Source organism: Prenolepis imparis, unplaced genomic scaffold, assembly GCF_030444845.1.
Source record: "Prenolepis imparis isolate NDT839.2.m4 unplaced genomic scaffold, iyPreImpa1.0 SCAF_2, whole genome shotgun sequence".
NCBI classification, from domain to species: domain Eukaryota; kingdom Metazoa; phylum Arthropoda; class Insecta; order Hymenoptera; family Formicidae; genus Prenolepis; species Prenolepis imparis.
The window spans coordinates 18,027,254-18,046,837 of NW_028141160.1; the positions used below are offsets into that span (position 1 = coordinate 18,027,254).

The 19,584-nt window shown below is 31.9% G+C and overlaps 1 protein-coding gene across 1 annotated transcript; it reads left to right on the forward strand.

Annotated features, from left to right (window-relative positions):
• Nucleotides 1–9,767: 9,767 nt before the first annotated feature.
• LOC145932461 (uncharacterized) lies at nucleotides 9,768–16,428 on the forward strand. Its single transcript, XM_083031427.1, has 4 exons — nucleotides 9,768–10,044; nucleotides 13,124–13,282; nucleotides 13,826–14,079; nucleotides 15,089–16,428. Exons 1-4 carry the CDS (start codon nucleotides 10,011–10,013, stop codon nucleotides 15,917–15,919), a joined length of 1,278 nt encoding a protein of 425 aa, XP_082887553.1. The 5' UTR covers nucleotides 9,768–10,010; the 3' UTR covers nucleotides 15,920–16,428.
• Nucleotides 16,429–19,584: the final 3,156 nt, after the last annotated feature.

The window sequence follows — 19,584 nt, forward strand, 5'->3', positions numbered from 1 at the left end:
GGAACACATACATCTGCGCGCGATATAAGTGATATATCCGAATTTTTGCGAATCTTTATATAGGACGTATCATCAGGTTTCCATATTTTCTTAATGAAATACAGTTTATAGCATTTAATTTTATTTTTTTCAAATAGTTCGGCAATTTATCCTTCTAATTTGAGTTTTCATTAAAATCTCTGTTGTTTGGAAACAATTTTACAAAGCTCTTACCCGATCTCTCTTGAAGCTTAATTCGACAAACTCGATTGTCAATGCCAGGCAACGTCTTATCTAGTAATGCGTCACCAAAGAAAGGCATTAAATCTAGCTTTTTAATATCTATAATTAGAGAGAGAGGAGATTCAGGTTTTTTTTTCTCTCCGCGGCACTCTATATTGCTCCATCTTTGACTTGCACGGATACTGAGATTCGCGTCACACGATCCGGAACCGATTACGCGGCTTTACGATGGCGAAACGGATCCCTCTCTCGCCTCTCCCTCCCCCTTCCCCGATCTGTGACTCTTTGATATGCATTACATAGGTATGGTCAATGAATGGCCAATGCACACGCAGCACATCGCGTGCTGACGCGCTGTCACGGTATCCTCCCGATAAAACGGAGCTACAAAAAAATGAAAATATGAAAGTGCAACGTACGTAGCGAAATTCCAAAGCGGGATAAGAACGGTATGCGAATGCGAGACTTATCTAATAAGTGCATATATATATATATATAAAATATATATATATATGTATATCGTACGCACACATATACCGACACATGTACAAATGTACGCATTGCATGGTCTCTTAAGTGTCTCTATATTAAATGTCTTCGCTGTGTAATCTTTAGGACGTTAAGAGTAATCGATAAAATTAAGCAGCAGTAATCTCCTACCTCGTATAACGTATTGAGAGATGGTACGAGATGCTGAAAGGGCGTTGCATGCGAGACAATACGTTTATCTCGCGCCCAAAATGCGCCATAACGATAAAAAAAGGGGCTAATCGAGGCCGTCGTTAAACGGGACAATACAACGATTCTCCGATGATAAAACTGATGTTATTATAAAGTTAGCACTAGAAATAATAATTAGATAATTACTGGACAAACTGAGTGTGTCAGATTGGCAGGAATAAACAACTGACGATTCTATCACTGAGAGAAATCGTTGCATCGTCCCTTTTACCCTTAGTAAAGAGTACAGCCTTTTGGTAAAGCAAATCGAGAGGAAAGGGTGAAAGCGTATGGGGATGAATCGTGTTCTTCGTAGCATGTATGTGATTAACTTGTGCCACTCGTATCGTAAAGGAAGACCTTTATCGAGATACCGATGTCGCAATGACGTGAAAATTCCAAAATTAGATTAGAAACGCCGAAGGAGCGGAATTAAAAAGAAAAGAGAAACGATATGAGGCTAATTAGTCAGGGTGCGAAAGAAACTCCGAGAAAAAAAAAGTCGAGTGTCTTTTGAATTAAAGAGATTACTTTTTAAAGTGTTCCGACACACACACTAATTAATAAGTTATTGGCAGCCTTTGTGCATTGACATAATTCTCACTTATAAATTATCGTATATAAGGAAGGGAGAATTATATATTAATTATTTATCGCTCGATAATACTGAATATTATTTCTTAATACTTTTTATTTTCGCGTGTAATATCGTAATCGTGCTTGGTGAATTTAATTTAATTAAGATTTGGATAAGTCTCTTCTCTCACAGCCTTGTACCTTTAACAGTCTCGGAAAGTTCATCGACTCAATAAGCGTCAAATCAATCCAATTGTTATCTCAGTGTGAAGATTTTATCGTCCGAAAATTTATCACAGTCGATGAAATTGAAATGAGAAATTGTAATGAGAAATTTTAAATAGCCTTAAAATATTAAATATAAGATTGGATAACTAATTCTTCTCCGTCGTAGAGATACTAAAAGAAAAAAAAAAAACAATTTTAAAAAATAATTTTAAGTTTTAAATAAAAAAGAGAAAAATCAGCATATGTGAAACAAATAATCCGTCGAGTTGTCAGGAACGAATGAAAGACGAGAGCTGTTACGAGCAGTCTCGAGTGTGAAGAGTCTCCGATTTTCTAAAACGACAATATCTATAATCAATAAATGCCAGCTGTCATCGTAGCGAAGCAAAAAAAAAAAAAGAAGGGTCGGTGCAAAATTTTTGCAAGATAATGTAACGTAATGAGGCAACGACGTTGCGCAACGAGCGTTGGCCGTTTATCTTCCTCTGGAATCGAAAGTAGCGAAAGTGATGTTGCAAGAAACAAGAGTGTCGGATGCTGCACACGATCTTTTCGCCTAAACGGCGATAGCGTCACTATTCGCCGTTCGCTATTCGCTACTCGCACTTGGGTCGAAATCATCGAAAGGGGACGTATATGCGAAATTGAATTTCACTTCGTTTACCTTACGATCGAATTTGCTTGGAAATTGCACAATAGTAGAACCAGAGGAAGCTGCGTGATTTTTTCTTTATTATTTTTTTTTAAATTTTTTTATTTGCAACAACGTGATATTAAGATAAGCATCATCGAGTTGCCAATTGAACTTAGTTGAAAGATAGAACAACATCGATTTTGTCTAGTTAATATATTTAATCTTTAGCTACATATATTATATACGAATCAAATTTATATTATAGTAAGGAAGATGAAACTTTTCGCCAATTTATGTTCGAGGCGCGCCAATTTACGTACAAATCGATGAGAGTCGGTGATTCATAATGTTCACGGGACGAATGTGAAAATTTGTTGCTCGACGGATGATAATAAGCGACGCATATTGATAAAAATAAAATCGTCGTTTTAAATTTAATCTGGCCATGTGTGATGAACCGATTCGCGCGTACCGCGCGAAACACTTTTGCGTTTTCGAGAGACTATGTATATCTCCATTAGACATTTTGTCGGACACTTGGGGAGATTATTCGTATTAGGGAACAATTTTTGAAGAAAAGGGGCGTCGGATCGTTTTCTCAACGATTTGTGATCAATCATTATCATGCAGCAATTATGAAACATGCATTTCGCAAAGAAACAATGATGTTCTCGCGTGAGCTTATTACGCGCATAAGGGAGGATTCGGACGTAATATAATATCTAATTTTAAGTGTATGCTCTCGCGCGCGCTATAGAATAAAGCTAGTGAAACTTGAGGATTTAACCTTTGACTGGTATAGCGAAAAAAAAAAAAAAAAAAAAGACGTACGTGTGGATTCGATATGGTGCGTCGCCGCCGTACTTAGAAAAAAAAAAAACGAAGAAAATACTAGATGTGTATTTTTTAAAGATCTCTGTGCTTTATCCACGGAAACGATAAAAAGATGTGAAAGCGTTTCCGTTATCGATGGCACGGTAAATTTTGTAATCAAAAATTACAGACTGCGACATACTAATTTGGTTGCTCTATAGAAAAACACATTAACTTCATATTTTTAGTATACATATATATAAATACTTGAGATCTATTTAGTCTCCTTTTTCGATATAAAATGCGTCGTAATTTTATATTTCTTCAAAATATTCCTTCCTCATCTTCTTTGCTTGTATTTCTCCGATGCCCGCTGTAATTATATAGGGGACTATTATGTATTGGTTTAAAATGTACACTTCTAAAAGTACTTTTTCAATGGCCGATGTGACGTAAAAAAAATTAAAGACTTACAAAATAATTTCGTAAAAAATACACGCAAGTATAAATATAAATATAAGTATATATTATACGCATATATATATCTTTCTTAACGTTCGGAGATGATTTGCTGATATGAAAGAATGTACGTACTAAATTAAAATGGTGATGGAGAATATATTTCACGACCCTATTTTCGGTGCGATACCACAAACACGGTGGCACAGCACACATTTGAAGATACGTCGAGAAATAAATGAGAGCTTTCAGAAGATGAAGCGCCGCGAGAGATGCGGCGCGATGAAAGTGGCTCGCACGAAAAACTGGCACAGATATCCAGGCAATCCATTATCTTACTTGAAGATAAATAAAGGTCGATTTTTACAAAGATATCGGTCACTGTGTTTTTCGGTGGAGCGGCCATGGATTAAGGGTTAAAGGGAAAAAAAGAAAAAGAAATGGAAGGAAAGATGTGCGCGGCACGTGCCAATAATAAGAAATGACACAAAGAAAAAATATACGCATACGTGAGAATCTTAGGGTATATGTATATATAAACATACATATATATATACAAATAAGTGTTCCTTCGACTCAGCGTGTCCAATGTGGAAAACAAAGAAGAAGAAGAATTAAAGTATCGTCGCGAGAGGGACGAAGTAATTAATTAAGGATCAATCGTTCGCGACGCGTTTTCACGTACGTGAAATCGTTACGGTGAAAAAAAGTTCGGTGATAGTCATGTGCTTACCGTATTAACCGATCGGTATTTAAAATCCGTTAATATGCGCGAACACTATTAAATCGTTAAGCGGCTACCCTATTGGATAACATGTTAAACGTAAGTAGATTTATAATGGTATTCTAAATAAGCGATTATAAAATTCGTGTGTCGGGACGGATGACGACTTGTGCGGGGAGAGAAGACGCCCATCTTCTTTTAAAAAATAAAAAAAAATAAAAAAAAAAAGAAGGAAAATTATTAATTAGCAGGACGAAAGTGAGAAAAAAAAGATTGAACGGGTCGATCATTTTTTCGGGTGAACCTCCCCGTGATTAAATTCGATGCGTACAGGTCGGACCGATATAAATCGATACAGGCTGTTCTGGAATTCGCCGTTCAGGATCGAGAGGAAGATGCGATTTCTCGCGAGATAATCATAATTCTCGATGCGTTTGCAGGGGCAGCTTCGAATTTTTTAATTATAATGAATCAGAGTTTGAGTTTCAGGCTCGCGACCGTGTAAAATGATTTAATATCTATTAAAGTTTATAATAGAAATATCTTATTATAAAGAAGGGAAATATTATTAAAGTCTATAATAATTTTTTATAAGGTCAGATATATATATTTAAAACATATTTTCTTTATCTTTTCTCTCTTGAAAGTTTTTACTCCATGAACCCCGAAAGGTCTCCTCGTACATCCTTGCGCATTCACTGTGATTATTCATCGAATATAGTATTGCGAAAAATCGGAACAAAGTTATTTCTCTCGTCTGATATTACTTCGAATATATATACATATATGTATATATTATTAGCACATATCGAATAAACCGCGTACTTTGTTCTCTACGAGATTAATTTTGTTATATATCGATTTCTCTCTCCTGATAATTCATAAACGGACATTGAAATAATTCTGCCAATTGTTTGTTCAATTGAATGACAAAGCAAAAAACGCTGTCACGTCAGCATGATTCTTCAGAAATGATTAGTTTAAGAGATAATAATTTTACACGAAGATGTCGCGGTTTTTTTAGCTGGAGAGATCGATCTGTTCATAATTAACGTTATCTCGTTTAATAATTAAGAAAGTAAGTACCTGTAAGAAGTAAGAAGTAAAATCAATTGTAGTTCACATTTCATTATACGTATATATATTATATATATCATATATCAATTATAATGAATCATATAAATCGATATTAAACGAATATTTAAATTAAAGTAGGAAGTAATCAACGTTAAAGATATCTCTATGTAAAAGCGCAAACATATATATTATCGCACAGATAAAAGGGAGATTATGAGCAGATCGAGAGAAATTTTTATTTTTTTTATTTTTATTTTTATTTTATTTTTATTTTATTTTAATTTTGATTTTATTTTTTTCCGTGATTATAATCAAGCTTCTTGTTTACATGGAGTCGATTACAAAGCGCAATTATCACCTTGATGCATCGATCTCGAGGAAACAATTGATAATTCCGTGCAATCATCTTATTTATCAAAAAAAGAATTGATTATATAGATTAGAAACTGTTATCAGTCACCGACCGTCGCTCGATTGACCTCGATTTAAATCGGCTATAATATCGATCCATAGCGATTCCCAATTGTATACAGGGTGTTCAAAAATTCCAAGTTCGATCGGCGGATAAGAGAGGATAAATTTGTCGCGCGATAAGGCGAGATTCTGACTTCGGGACGAGAAAGCTCGCGTGACAAACATTATTTTCCACTTTTCGATCTGTTTCGCGAGGAGAAGCGCATCTTGGTGCATCCACTCGGGGCGCATTATACGGAAGCGTTATTTCTCTCAAAGTGGCGCAATTTCCTTCGCTACGAACGAGGAAACCCCTGAGTCGAGGGAGCGATTCGAAAGCTTTCGCGGGTGGGAGGGACTTAAAAAAAAGTGAAGCGCTTATTAAAGAGGCCTATTAAAACGAATGTACTTTCTTCCGAAGAGAGACTTGCGTTCTTCCTCGGCTTCTTCGAGGTTTTAACTTCTTCATGTTCCATGAAGAACGCGAAATGATTGCGCGCTGCTAGCGAAATAACGCTTTCACGTAGGAAAGATACTTTATATCTCGTTACCAGTCCTTAACAATACGATTTAATCATTACGTTTATTTCGCGGACATTTGTTAGGTGATTGATTTAATTTTTTTTTTCGCACGTTTCAATCACATCTTTCAGCCGTACGTCTTATATCCGCCGAGTTTTCCCCACGACATATCAATGGAAATGACTCCGGTCGACGATTATGGCTATAACGTGCAAGCGGCGGTCGTGTGAGTCTTATGTATGAGAAACGAAAGCGATCGCGAGTCGGATAAAAATACAGAGATGGAGAGATGGGAATGATCGAGGTTCGATTCTCTACTTCGTATGTACTCGTTTCTTTTAACGTCGAGGATCGAGAGAAGAGAACGCCTACTCTCCTACTATTTCTTCGGATGCAGCAAGCCGGAACTTGCGACGAAAGTTACATTTTCGTCTTCTTGAAAGTTTCATAGCCCGCGATTCTTCTTTCGTTTTTTATAACATTTTTTTCCTCTTCTTTCTCTTGATATCTCGCCCACACATTTCTCGAACGATGAAACTAATATGTATATGTCCGCGTAAAGTCCTCCGTGCGCATCGTAACAGTTAGAAGGATAGACTTAATCCTTTGCACTTTGGACATCGGTATTAGGCGAATAATATTTTGTATTGTTGTAATCTAGTTACTACATCCGAAAAAAAACACACTTAACGAGGTAATACATATAGATACGTACTGACGTATGCAAAGTCGGCGAGTGCTCTCGTGTGAAAATTCATTTTTTTTAGAATGTTATCGATACCAAAGGGATTACAATGTCGATCTGCCGGATTCCAGAACTGAGCAAATACATATTTCAACTGTACGTGTGATTCTTGTCACAAATATATATTTTAAGTAAAACAGATTATTTTTTTAATTTTATATTCTTTTAATAAAACAGTTTTGTAAAAGTATATGACTTTTATGTCTTGAAAAACATATTTCCGATAAACCGCGTATCTTGGTATTGAAAATATACTTTTCGAAAAATTTTCTAACAATATTTTTTTATATATATTTCATATCTGAAATAATATTTTTATAATATTTTTCCCAGCTCTGGATTCGAGAACGACAAAGAATTCTCGCACCTTTTCGATCCTTTGCTCGTGCGTGCCTCTTCTCCAAATTGTTTTGAAGTGGCGGAAAAGCGCGGAAAAAAAAGAAAAAAATATCTCTTCGCGAAAAAAGGGTGTGTATGAGAGAGAAAGAGAGAGAGAAAGGAAGAGAGAGCACTCGAAGGATTTAGAATATCCGTTCTTAAATAGTACATTCTCGAGTATAGTTAATAAAACGTCGGGGCGAAGAGTATTTTTTCTAGGAATGTTAGTGGACCAGGCAGCAGGAACATTAATATCGTAAAACCGCGGCGAATTTCATAATTTATAAATTGCAAGAAAACAAAAAACAAAAAAAAAAGAAAATGCAAAACCGAAACTAAGAAACTAAGAAATAGAGGAAAATTAAGTGTACGGAAATAAAGAAACGTTGGCCATCGGTTAAGTACAGTGGGACTTGTAATGTTCTCAAATAATACCCGAATGATAGTATAAGTGCAGAGTTCATAGGGAGTAAAAACTTTTTTTAGACGTCCTGGAGAGGAAGAGCGAGTGGGTGAAAACGAGAAAAAGAATGAAAGAGAAAAATAAAAGAGAGAGAAAAAGAGGAGTGAGAATGTGATGTGCATGACAGCTAGAGGCTAACAATAAGTAAGAAAATGAAAGAGAGAAAGTATGAGTGGGAGAGAAATAAAGGGAGCGAAATGGCTTGAGAAAGAGTGGCATTAACAGAGGTAGAGAAACAATATAAAAACGATAATATTATAAGCAACAAGAAGTGCTTTTATGAAATACAATATTATTTATACCATCCTGATGACATATATATGTATACATATATATATGTGTGTGTATATATATATGTATATATACATATATATAAATATCTATATCTATATACATTATATCTATATATGCTAAGTGACAAGGTAAAAGAGAGGAATCATGTATTATGTAACAACACAAGGTATAGATAAGTATATTAATATATTACACAAATACACATAAAAATATACATATAAAAATATATACATATATATTAAAAATTATGACCTATTATGATTATGATAATATTATTAATATTGTAATAATTTGTAGTATTATATTGTGACTATAGTACAGCATTAAGATAATAAAGGTTGTCCTGTATGTGAACACATGGGTATTAAAAATGTCGTCTTAGAAAAATCAGTAATCTCTCATGCAATTTTTTTCATAATATTAACTCTTTATTATTATTATTATTACATTTCTTTGCTTTCAAATTTGTTTCATATACATTATATATTTTCTTTACCCCTCATAAACAATGAATTATCTATACGAAGGCAAACATAAAGTTATAAAGGTAAGTGTAGAATTGATATTAATATAATTAATAATTTATATTAAGAATTAATTTTATCAGCAATTAAACAATAATAGCTAAATTAATAGAGTGTTAGTATGTAATATGCTATTAATAATTAAAAAATGTGCATTTTACATATTACACGATATTACACTATATTATACCATATTACTTTCTTCTTGATTACTTTAGAATTACAAAGAGATTAGAAATACAAAGAGTATTTATGAATCGTTGACACATTAATGTTTATCGATTATAGGTACAGACTATTTGAAAGATTAGATCTAATCTTTCAAATAAATTACAATAAAACACTGTTAATATGAATAAACGGGAAGTGTGTAAGACATTTATATACAATTCCTATCTACATATACAAAACTTTCAATTCAAAAAGAAATATAAAGTATATTACACAACATAAACAATATATGTAAATATAATATACATAATATAATATTATTTTAAAATATATTAAAAGAGTATGCATTTGTTTTATATGTACGACTATTGATCACAGGAGAATTTTCAATTAAGGATAATTGGTATTTAGTTTAATTGGCATTCTGTTGTATATCAGTACATACATATTTATTTATGTTATACATACATATTTTTCTCAATTTTGATTTGATTAAATTATTAATTTTTGAAGTGCGTTGTTGATAAGATAAAATTACATTATACGGTCTCAAGATACCGCGAATACGATCTCGAATCATCTTCTAAACTTACTTCAGTACAAAAAAAATGACATATTTTTCTCCTTGCAAATTTTTTGCTTCGCTGTATCTTACTTTGTCAATTAATCTCAAAGATAAGTCGTTTACAACGAGAGATAGAGAGGAAGAGAGAGGGGAAACTACATAGAAAGAAACATTTTATCGCGAGCGCCAATGTCGCCATTTCCTGTAAAGGATGAACCGAGTTCGTATTTGATTGGTTGCATAATCATGTGTAACCAACGTATGCAATATTACGTCACTTTCTCACGTTCGGAGTAAAACGACACGTGCAGAGGGGCGTCTCGCACTACGCGACGATTCGCTCTTCTGTAATGAACGTATGTCGTGCAAGCGCGCGCGTTCACGAGTCGTACAAATAACGAAGACATCTAAACGATTGTGATCAGTGAAGTGATACACAACGATGGAGAACACATCGGTTAGCCGTTCTGCCGAAGGTATGTAAAATCTTCGATTAAGATTTCTGTCGTGTTAAATAAACTTTAGTAGAGAGGTTTCATTATTGAGAGAGATAATAAAAATTATTTTTTAAATTATTGCTATATATATTTTTTTTTTCTTCCGTCGTTTTAATGTCATATAAATAATTTCCATTGCTTTTATTTATGTTGCGTATTATTTCCTTTTTGACGTTTATTTAATTCTGAAATAAAATGAAAACGAAAGAAAAGTGTATTTACTTAGGGATCACATTTTTTATCTCATAATATAATATAATTATATATTATAATATAATGTTATATATATATTATTTAATAATATAATATAATATTATCAATTTATCTTTATTTATTATCTTTATTTATTTATTTGATAGCTTTCAAAAGAGCGTATAGTTCGCAGCCTTTCTAATCGAATTTAATAATTGTGCGACAACTAAAAATTTTAAACTTGTTAAAAATGTTTAACTTTTAAATTAAATTTTAAATTAATTTTTAAATAAAAAATCGTGATTATTATAATAACTAATTATAATTCTGTAATAATTGATTACGAATTATTATTATTATCCAAGTATTGCTGTGTCACTTTGTTATCATAATCTTTTTTCATATAAGTTGATAGTTTTTATATTTATATTTTTTATCATATCTCTATCTATAGTGTGGCTATTATTTTACCTTTCAATGAAGATTCGAGCAAAAGAAAATTCTTTCAAATTCTTTTTGTTTAATTCGAGCATAATGTATATAAAAACTAAGAAAATGCTATAGTTTTTGTATTTATTATTTCTGACAATTTAAAATAATGAGTCTTAATTGCGGCGATTAGATGGTAGACATTAAGTGTTTTAAAAGTCTTAACAATAAGTATATTTCGTGCATTCACATAAGCATCGATTTATATATTGTTGAATAAATCATATAATTCTACTATTTCTACGATTTGCAGATTGGCAGGTTCTTGCGATTTTTGCAGATTTGCAGATAAAGTAATATAGTATAGATTCGTATTGTACCGCAAACGTGATTTTTTGTTACGTAATATCTTTCATAGTATCGTAAAACAGTCATTTATAATCTTTGTATCAGACAAATAAAATTTGATTTTTTTTTACTACAGTGTTCGCATAACTAAAAAGCGTTCACGACAGGTAAAAGTTTGTCCAAGTGAAAACGTTTGCAGAAATTTTTTTAAGTCAGCGATATTCGAATATATCAGGCAATGTTACTACGCTACGTTAGGAGCATTTTTTATCGACTAAACGAAAAAAATTAAGGTACATTAAATTGCATGTATGTAAGGATCTGAAAAAATTTCGAAGGATTCAGAAAATTCGTTGTGCAGTTCTTCATCTCTGACATGCTATCTTCAAGATCATATCTTTTGCGCGAAATCGAAATTGATATATCTATAACAGATATTCATTTCTTTCCGCGCTGTGATAGAAATTAGTGTTATTATTATATAAAGAATATTAGAGACTGTTAAAGAGAGAATAGAAAATTTTTTATAAGATGTCATACAATTTTTTGGCCGAGTTATGCCAGTATGTTCTATACGAGTAAAACTAAAAACAATATTATATAAATATTATAAGTTTTATAAATGCTTTATTAAACAGTTATTATGACAAAAGTATTAAGCGTAGTGGAAATAATATTTATTTTTATATTGTTAATACGATACAGCATAAGAGAAGGTCAACAATGTTTATTTAATATGTTTGTGCGAATTATTTATTTGAAATCGCTGAAAGTGACATGAAATTCGTTAGATTTATATTGATAAGAACAAGAAGCAATAGTCAACAATTATTGCCAATTAAACATTCATCATTTTCAGCAATTTCAAATATTAGGCACAACTGCAGATAGATTGATGATAAATACCGTTTATTTATTCTTATGTTGTATCATATAAATTGTCGAATAAATCTGTGTATGTTGTAAAATTATCTTTACATTTTATATTTTAGTTATAATTTTTTAATTAAGCATTTATGGTTTACATTTTTTCATATCTTTATTCAGAATATACTGTCGCAATTTCCCGGATCATTCTATATGGAACATCCTACATACGCCTTTTTCTCGCAGCGAAATAAAGGCTAAAATAACGCAATATTAATTTAATACCGCGAAGATGTAGTAAGATGCGAATGTGGCTTTAACAACGTTTTTTAATAGATTAATCTTAACATGCGCATTAGCTGATAGTTTCTTGCATGTTTGTTTACGATTTATAATTTGGTATAATAAACTAGCAAGTTACGTTAGTATCAATATTGTTCACATGCGCGTGGTACGAATAATTTATACCTTGATTTGCGATCTTTAGAATCTGGTAATTATCAGGCATAGAATTGTTCACATCCGTAGCGAGAGTAAATTTGCACCTGTCTTTCGCAAACAGTTGCACAGAACATCCTTGAGTCAAGGACGCTTCCCGTCAAGCAACTTTTGATGAATTCATAGTTCACATTTTCATAGAATTAATTTTGCGATGTTATAAAAAATTTATTTTAAAGTTTTCAATATTAAATATTGTTATAATTAAATCGCTAATCAAATTGAAGTAAATATTATTTTAAAATTTAATTATTATTTAATTATTATTTTATTATTTTGTTTAAAAATTAATTAAAAATTATTAATTAGTACAATATTGAAAATTAATACAATATTGAAATAATATGAAATGATAATAATGAAATATATAATAATAATAAAATGACAAGTTAAATGACAAAGTATGCCAGAATTGCATCTTTTTCTTGTTTATCAATAATTTATTTCATTACATGTATGACAGTTATCAATTTTGTCGTCCACTCATACTTAATAAAGATGTTAACGCTTACACGCACGGTTATAGTTTATTTCGTCTACTTTGTATATGCACATGTCACAGATAGGGTCAAGTCAATTTATCTATCGCGGTCGCGACCATGAAATAATAATGTCAGTGAGATAGATCGCGACGAAACTATCTATATATGTGCCGTATATTCATTTTAACACATACACTCGTTCTTGTCATATTTCGCAACCATTTGACATGCTTAATTTTCAGACAAGGTAAAGCAATTCCAAGCTTATCTGAGAAAGTACGAGAACGATGACAAATTGGTAATCCTGGAAGCAATGGACAAGCCGGGGTCGAAACCCGGCGACAATTATACGTCAGTGCTAATCAAAACGAAACTCATTGGTACACGTGGGGACGGAAGTCGTTAGTATATCGTTATTATTATGCTTTAATATTAAATACGAAGGACAAGTGATAATTGTTGATAAAACCGACGGTGATATTTGGTTCACCGAAACGGAATAATTGTCAGTTACATAACTTCGCAATCATATAGGTGTCCCGATGAAAGGTTATCTATTATCTTACTATTACAGCATCATTGATTCAAGATACGCGTTGAAATATAGTCATCGTGTGTATAATAATAGTAGAATCTTTATATGCTTCTATTTTAAATAATATTTAAAAGTTTTTTAGTGATTCACCTTGTGTATATATGATTGCAACTACAAATATTATATTAAAAGTGTATTTAGTTGTTCTTTTTTTTTTATAGAAAATTTCTCTCTCTTTATCGCGATAACGTTGTAAATTCTTATATTAATTCTTGACACATTGTTTCGATTAAAATGACATATCGCTCTATTATATTCGTGTGAAAAATAACTACGCATAAATGCGATATACATAAATGCATATCCTGTAGATACGTTTTCTTGAATCCTTTTTTGCATTCGTGCACAGCGTATACCAAGAATATTATAACGAAAAGTATCGTCCGAGGACGCGCAATCTCTGGATTAGTGGACCTCTACGCTCTATTCCGTATGGAGTCACACCTTTACCGAAAAATATTGCCAGTCCTTGGGCGTTTTGGTCCTCAATGTATATATACCGACAAAGAGAATATAATAATGGAAGATTTAGCTGAGAAAGGATACGTCAATTGTGAGAGGCGCGACTTTCTGGACTTGGATCACACAGTCTTCGCTTTAAAGGTATGCGTTTTCTATTAATAATTCAGTAATAAATGTTTATCTTATGTCGCGATTCGTCACACCGGAGATAAAAGGTAATAAGAAGATTAGATCGAATTATTGTTCTCTATGCGTTGTTAGCAGATTCACAAATCATTTTGTGTGCAACGTTTATAAATTGAAGGATTACTTTACTAAATATTGTTAAAATATAAAATAAGTAAGAACTCTATTTAAGAAATGAGATAATAGTAATATGTATATAATATGTGAGAATCTCGGAGAGATCCACACCTTTCTTAATTATATCGACACAATCGTCTGACAATCAAACAATAATTATCGATTAATACTGTCTGGAGATCCGGCCAATAAAATGATTTTTAAAGATTGTCTAGTATCGCAGGTTAAGATGATTAATGATATGCAGTTGTCAGGCTCTTGTATATTGAAAATGATCGTAAATTGGATATCGAGATAAGGGCTGTCAATGCTAACCTTGCTCTTTATATTCTTACGAATAATCACGTTCCAATAATATTGATAAATTTATTCTTTAATTAATATAAAATTTACAAATTTATTTATAAGATTAAACATTTTTTTTTCCATACATTTTAAGTCTTGAAAATTAAGTTTCAAATTAAAATTTTGATTATAATTTTAGCTTGAGAATTAATTAAAAAATACTTTATTATTATTATTATTATACACACACTATATCATTATATACAACACATATACTAAACATTACTATTACTACTACATAGTTATATCTTTATTATTTATAACTGTAAATTATTTTATTTAATTGTAATTATTATTTATAATTGTATATTTATAACTGTAAAAATGTTTAATGTTTAATTTTTAATTTGTCAAAGTTAATCAGTAAAGAATGGATTTTATTTCTCAAAAAATCTATCAATAATACGGTAATTGTAGAGAGAGATTCACGCGTCTTACGAACAAAATAACTGATATTTAAAGATATATATGCGTATATATATTTTTTTTATTTTCTCTCCAGAAACTTGCCAAATTACACGCATCGGCTTTAGCGGCGAAGATCGATAATCCGCGGCTGTTCGATGAATTAAGCGAGTCTGTGGAAGAGGTGATTTATGTTGATCTTTCCGAGACGTCGTCAATGAGAATATGTACCGAGATGTGTATAAAGTCGACGGTGAAAACTTTAGAAATAATAGAACCACGAACTCAAGAGCTACAGGCTGTCATAGATCACATTTCCGGTTACATCCACAAAGCTTACGACACACTGTACCGTATGTTTAACGCGCCGAAGCAGAAATATCACACAATTTGCCACGGCGATCCGTGGACCAATAATCTATTGTTTTTGCACGACGACAACGCCAAGATAATCGATTTGAAAATGGTGGATTACCAGATATCTAGACACACATCAGTGTCCACCGATATCCATTACTTGATATACACCAGCGCACAGTCATCATTGATCGAGAATAGCTACGAGAGTCTCATTAAGATCTATCACACCGAATTTCTCAGAGAGCTTCGTCGATTGCACGTGGACGAGAAGATTTTGGCGAGTCTCGGCACGGAATGGCTGGAGTCGGAGTTGCGAACTTACGCGTTTTACGGAGGCCTCGTCGGTTGCTTCCTGGTGAACCCGATATTGGCGGAAGCGGAGGACGTGTTGCAATATGAATCGATCGAATTCGGCCCAGATAATCCACTGTACAGTTCCGACATAAGTGTAATAAACGTGAGTCAGAAGAAACTCGATCGGGTGAAATGCGTCGCGTCCCACTATTACAGAAGATATAGCTTGGGTGTTATTAACGACGACCTCGAACCGATTCCTATTATGTCATAGTAGATACGTTAAAAGTAGATATGAAATAGTAAGGATGTTATAATGAACAAGCGTAAACGCTTTATGTATATACATACATTGTACAACGCGAAAGAAAAAAAAGAGAATAATTATATAGCTTGATCTCCTTTCTCGTGTTAGAAGATTGTATATTGTAACACGAGAAGGATTCGAGTTACATGCACCTGTATAGTGACACCCGAATGTATCTATTTTTATAATGTCCTTCAACGCGAAATATCTTCTTGGCTATAGATCGTGCAATATAGATTGAAAGGTATATTTGATTTTATCTTGATTAATATAAATATTGATATATTATTGTTCAAGAAATATTCTTTTTTTAAATTTAAACCATTCTATATCAAACGATTCCAAGCAAATATACTTTCAACATTAAATAATTTTTATAACTTATTTTATTGAACAAAGATATCTTAAAAATTTATTGTAATTAAATACCTATGTATTATCTATACAAATATATATATATATTTTTTTGCATTGGATAGTTTGTAATAGTATATTTTATGTAAATAGAGATTATATTTTTTATTAGGAAATTTTTTTTTAATGCGAAAGCATACAGAACATGAAGAGGTATAATTTACATTGATTCCACGTTGCTTAAAACTATTTCTTAAGGATGTTCCGTAACGATGATTGAGTAACGATGTTCCATAAACGGTGATTTGTGCAAACGGCATCTTTCTCACAACAACACAATTCACAATTTTGCCGCTGAATGTACCGAAATTTATTCGCAATGCCCATCTATTTCACATCGCTGCGGCATTATTTCATTATTTCAAAGCGCATATCGTCCTATAATTATTGTTGTCGACTAGACCGCATTACGGACATCTTGGAATGAAGTAACTTTTAGATGCTTATTAGTCGCATCATTTTATTATACATTGCGCGAACAAAGCTTTAATTAATAGCAATCTGCTCAAAAAATTGTAAAAATATATCATGATCAGGCCATGTCATTTTTATCGGGATCATTTATTCAGAAATGCGTACTAGTATCAATATATATATGTTAATCGCGCGCGATAATGCTTCAGTTTTTGTTTTAGTCACATCAATATGCATCCATAATGCACGGTTAATATATGTATGTCATCCGTGCTATATGCAATTTAATTGTTATTTTTCTCACGTTTGAAATACATAAGTACACACATACACGAGAAAAAAATGAAATATTTAAGATACGATACATTATTTATCAGTTTTACTTTATCAATAACTGACGTAGGTTTGTTACATAGTATAACAAATGACAATCAATAGTGAATAGATAATTCTGTTGAATATGATATCGTTCGCAAACAGTATCGTTACAGGTACATATGTAGATTTTTGAGAACAATCGCAAACAATAATCAACATCGCAAACAATATCCTGATAGAATGACTGTTATAAGAGATAGGCGTAAATCATTGGCACAAAATATTTTACGATTTAATTACGAGAACCTTAATAAAATAATTTTGAATATAAAATAATTTTTTTATATTATCCAAAAGATTCAAAAAATTTGGACAAACCATATTTAAAGAAAAAAAAAAGAAAAAAAAGATCCAGAACATCAAAATATATCTAATCGGATTTCGTATCTGTGTTACGGAAAGGTAAGAAATCTCAATGGAAACTTTAACTTCATTTTAGTTACTTCATTTTTAACGATGAAGTAAAGTAGAAATTCTATTAATCGGAAAACAGAATGCGGATAATTGTATAATTTAATCAAATGTCTTAAAATATATAAAAAGAAAAAGTGTATTTATATTACGTAATATATGCTATAAAAATTATTCTATAACAAAACAAAAATTATAACAATAATTTAACAGTATTATTTATTGCCTATTATATTTTTGATTAATTTTATTTTTTATTCTATCTTCGATCTTTTTAAACTGCTATTTCATATATTTTTTTTAACATAGCTATTTTAATGGTGTTACTTTCTTTCTATGGTTTATATCATCTGAAACTTACCTTAGACAATTTACCTATATTTCGTTATCAAATTCAATTTATAATAAAAATGTTTTAAGAATATACATAATCTTTAGGATATCTTTAGGATATATCTTTAGGATACACACATAATACATACTTATATGTATATCATCGTAATACATAGTATATAAAATGATAAATACAATTGTATTCCCAATTCTGTCGCGAATTTCAGATTATTTAAGTTAACTTAAAATTTTTTAAATATTGTTAATACAATAAACGCTTAAATATATATATTACCACCCAAACTGACGTATTTTCTTCACACTATATGGATAATCGAATGTTCGATTAAGCGATGTTCGAGTAATAGAAATTATTTTGCGGTGCAAAACGTGCAAAAAAAAATAGAGCAGCGATAAGGGTGGATGAGCGCGTGATAAGTTAAGATATCAGTTTCGCCTCGTGTGCACGGGCCAATGTCCCGGGGGCGTGGGAACGCATGTCGCTTAATTGCCACACTCTTTTCTTCTCGTCCCACTATTGTATCTCTCAGCGAGAGAGGTGTTGCATTGTCCCGCGCATAGGCACGCGGAAACACGCGTGTAACACACCGAAAGGAATATTAAAATGCCGGAAGGACGCGTTCTCTCGCGCCTCAACGTTACGTGGCCCTCTTGTCTTTCTATTGTTCGACATCGCCGACAGTGTCCTATGGTAGAGAAGCTTGGAAAGACATCGATAAGGATCCACGATCTCGCGGCAGGATTGAGGCTCTGACGACGTAATGTTTCGTTGTCCCACACGCAGAGAAATAGAAACATTTTTAGAAAGTACGAACATCGACATGTTGAGCGACGTGTATTGCCTTCGTTTTTCAATCCTCGCTTGGTCGGTGGTTTAATTTTTTATTCATTATTTTTATCGGCATATTTATTATATTATTTATATATAATAAAATAGATAAATTATATGTATATATATTTCTAATTTCGTTTAATCTAACCGAATATAATTACGCACGCGAAGCAAAGTTATATTATTCTTTGATAATAAAATCTTAAAAATTGCAATGCATGCATAAAAATTATTATTGCAATCAATGCATAAAAAAATATATCACTTAATTATGCAATGTATAAAAATTTAATATTTAAATCTTTAACAGAAAATGCAAACAAAAAAATAGAATTTTTTACAAGAATCTTCTGTGATCAAAATATCTATACTTTCATTATACTCACGCGTCTCCGCATACATCCGCCACACTGCACGGCTCGCGCGAGACTGATCATCAATATCGTAATCGCCATATCTCGCACTAGAATACTAGAATCAGTCTCGCGCGAGACGCGCAGCGTGACGGATGTATGGGATGCGCTCGTCTAATGGAAAGAGATAGAAATAAAAAGAATAAAGAACAGTATAATGAAAGAAATAATAAAATTTGTTTATTAACAAAGAATATGTTTTATTCATTACAGAAAAAAATACGATATGTAAAAAAAGCGCAACATAATTATGCGAGATTCATATAATATAAGAAATAGAAGACAATGTTTGAAATTGATCTATAATTATCATCTAGTTCTTCAATAGGTAACAAAATAGGAAAAACTTTCTCTGTAGTCAATAATATATGTACAGAAATATGTGTTTACGGCTAAATAATAATAGAAAAGAAAAA

What these genes read in the sequence shown, in the direction of transcription:
- LOC145932461 (XM_083031427.1), top strand. Translation starts at nt 10,011, where the DNA reads ATGGAGAACACATCGGTTAGCCGTTCTGCCGAAG. An exon ending in GGTTAGCCGTTCTGCCGAAG is followed by an intron (nt 10,045 to 13,123) that starts GTATGTAAAATC and finishes CTTAATTTTCAG; the next exon opens with ACAAGGTAAAGCAATTCCAA. An exon ending in TACACGTGGGGACGGAAGTC is followed by an intron (nt 13,283 to 13,825) that starts GTTAGTATATCG and finishes ATTCGTGCACAG; the next exon opens with CGTATACCAAGAATATTATA.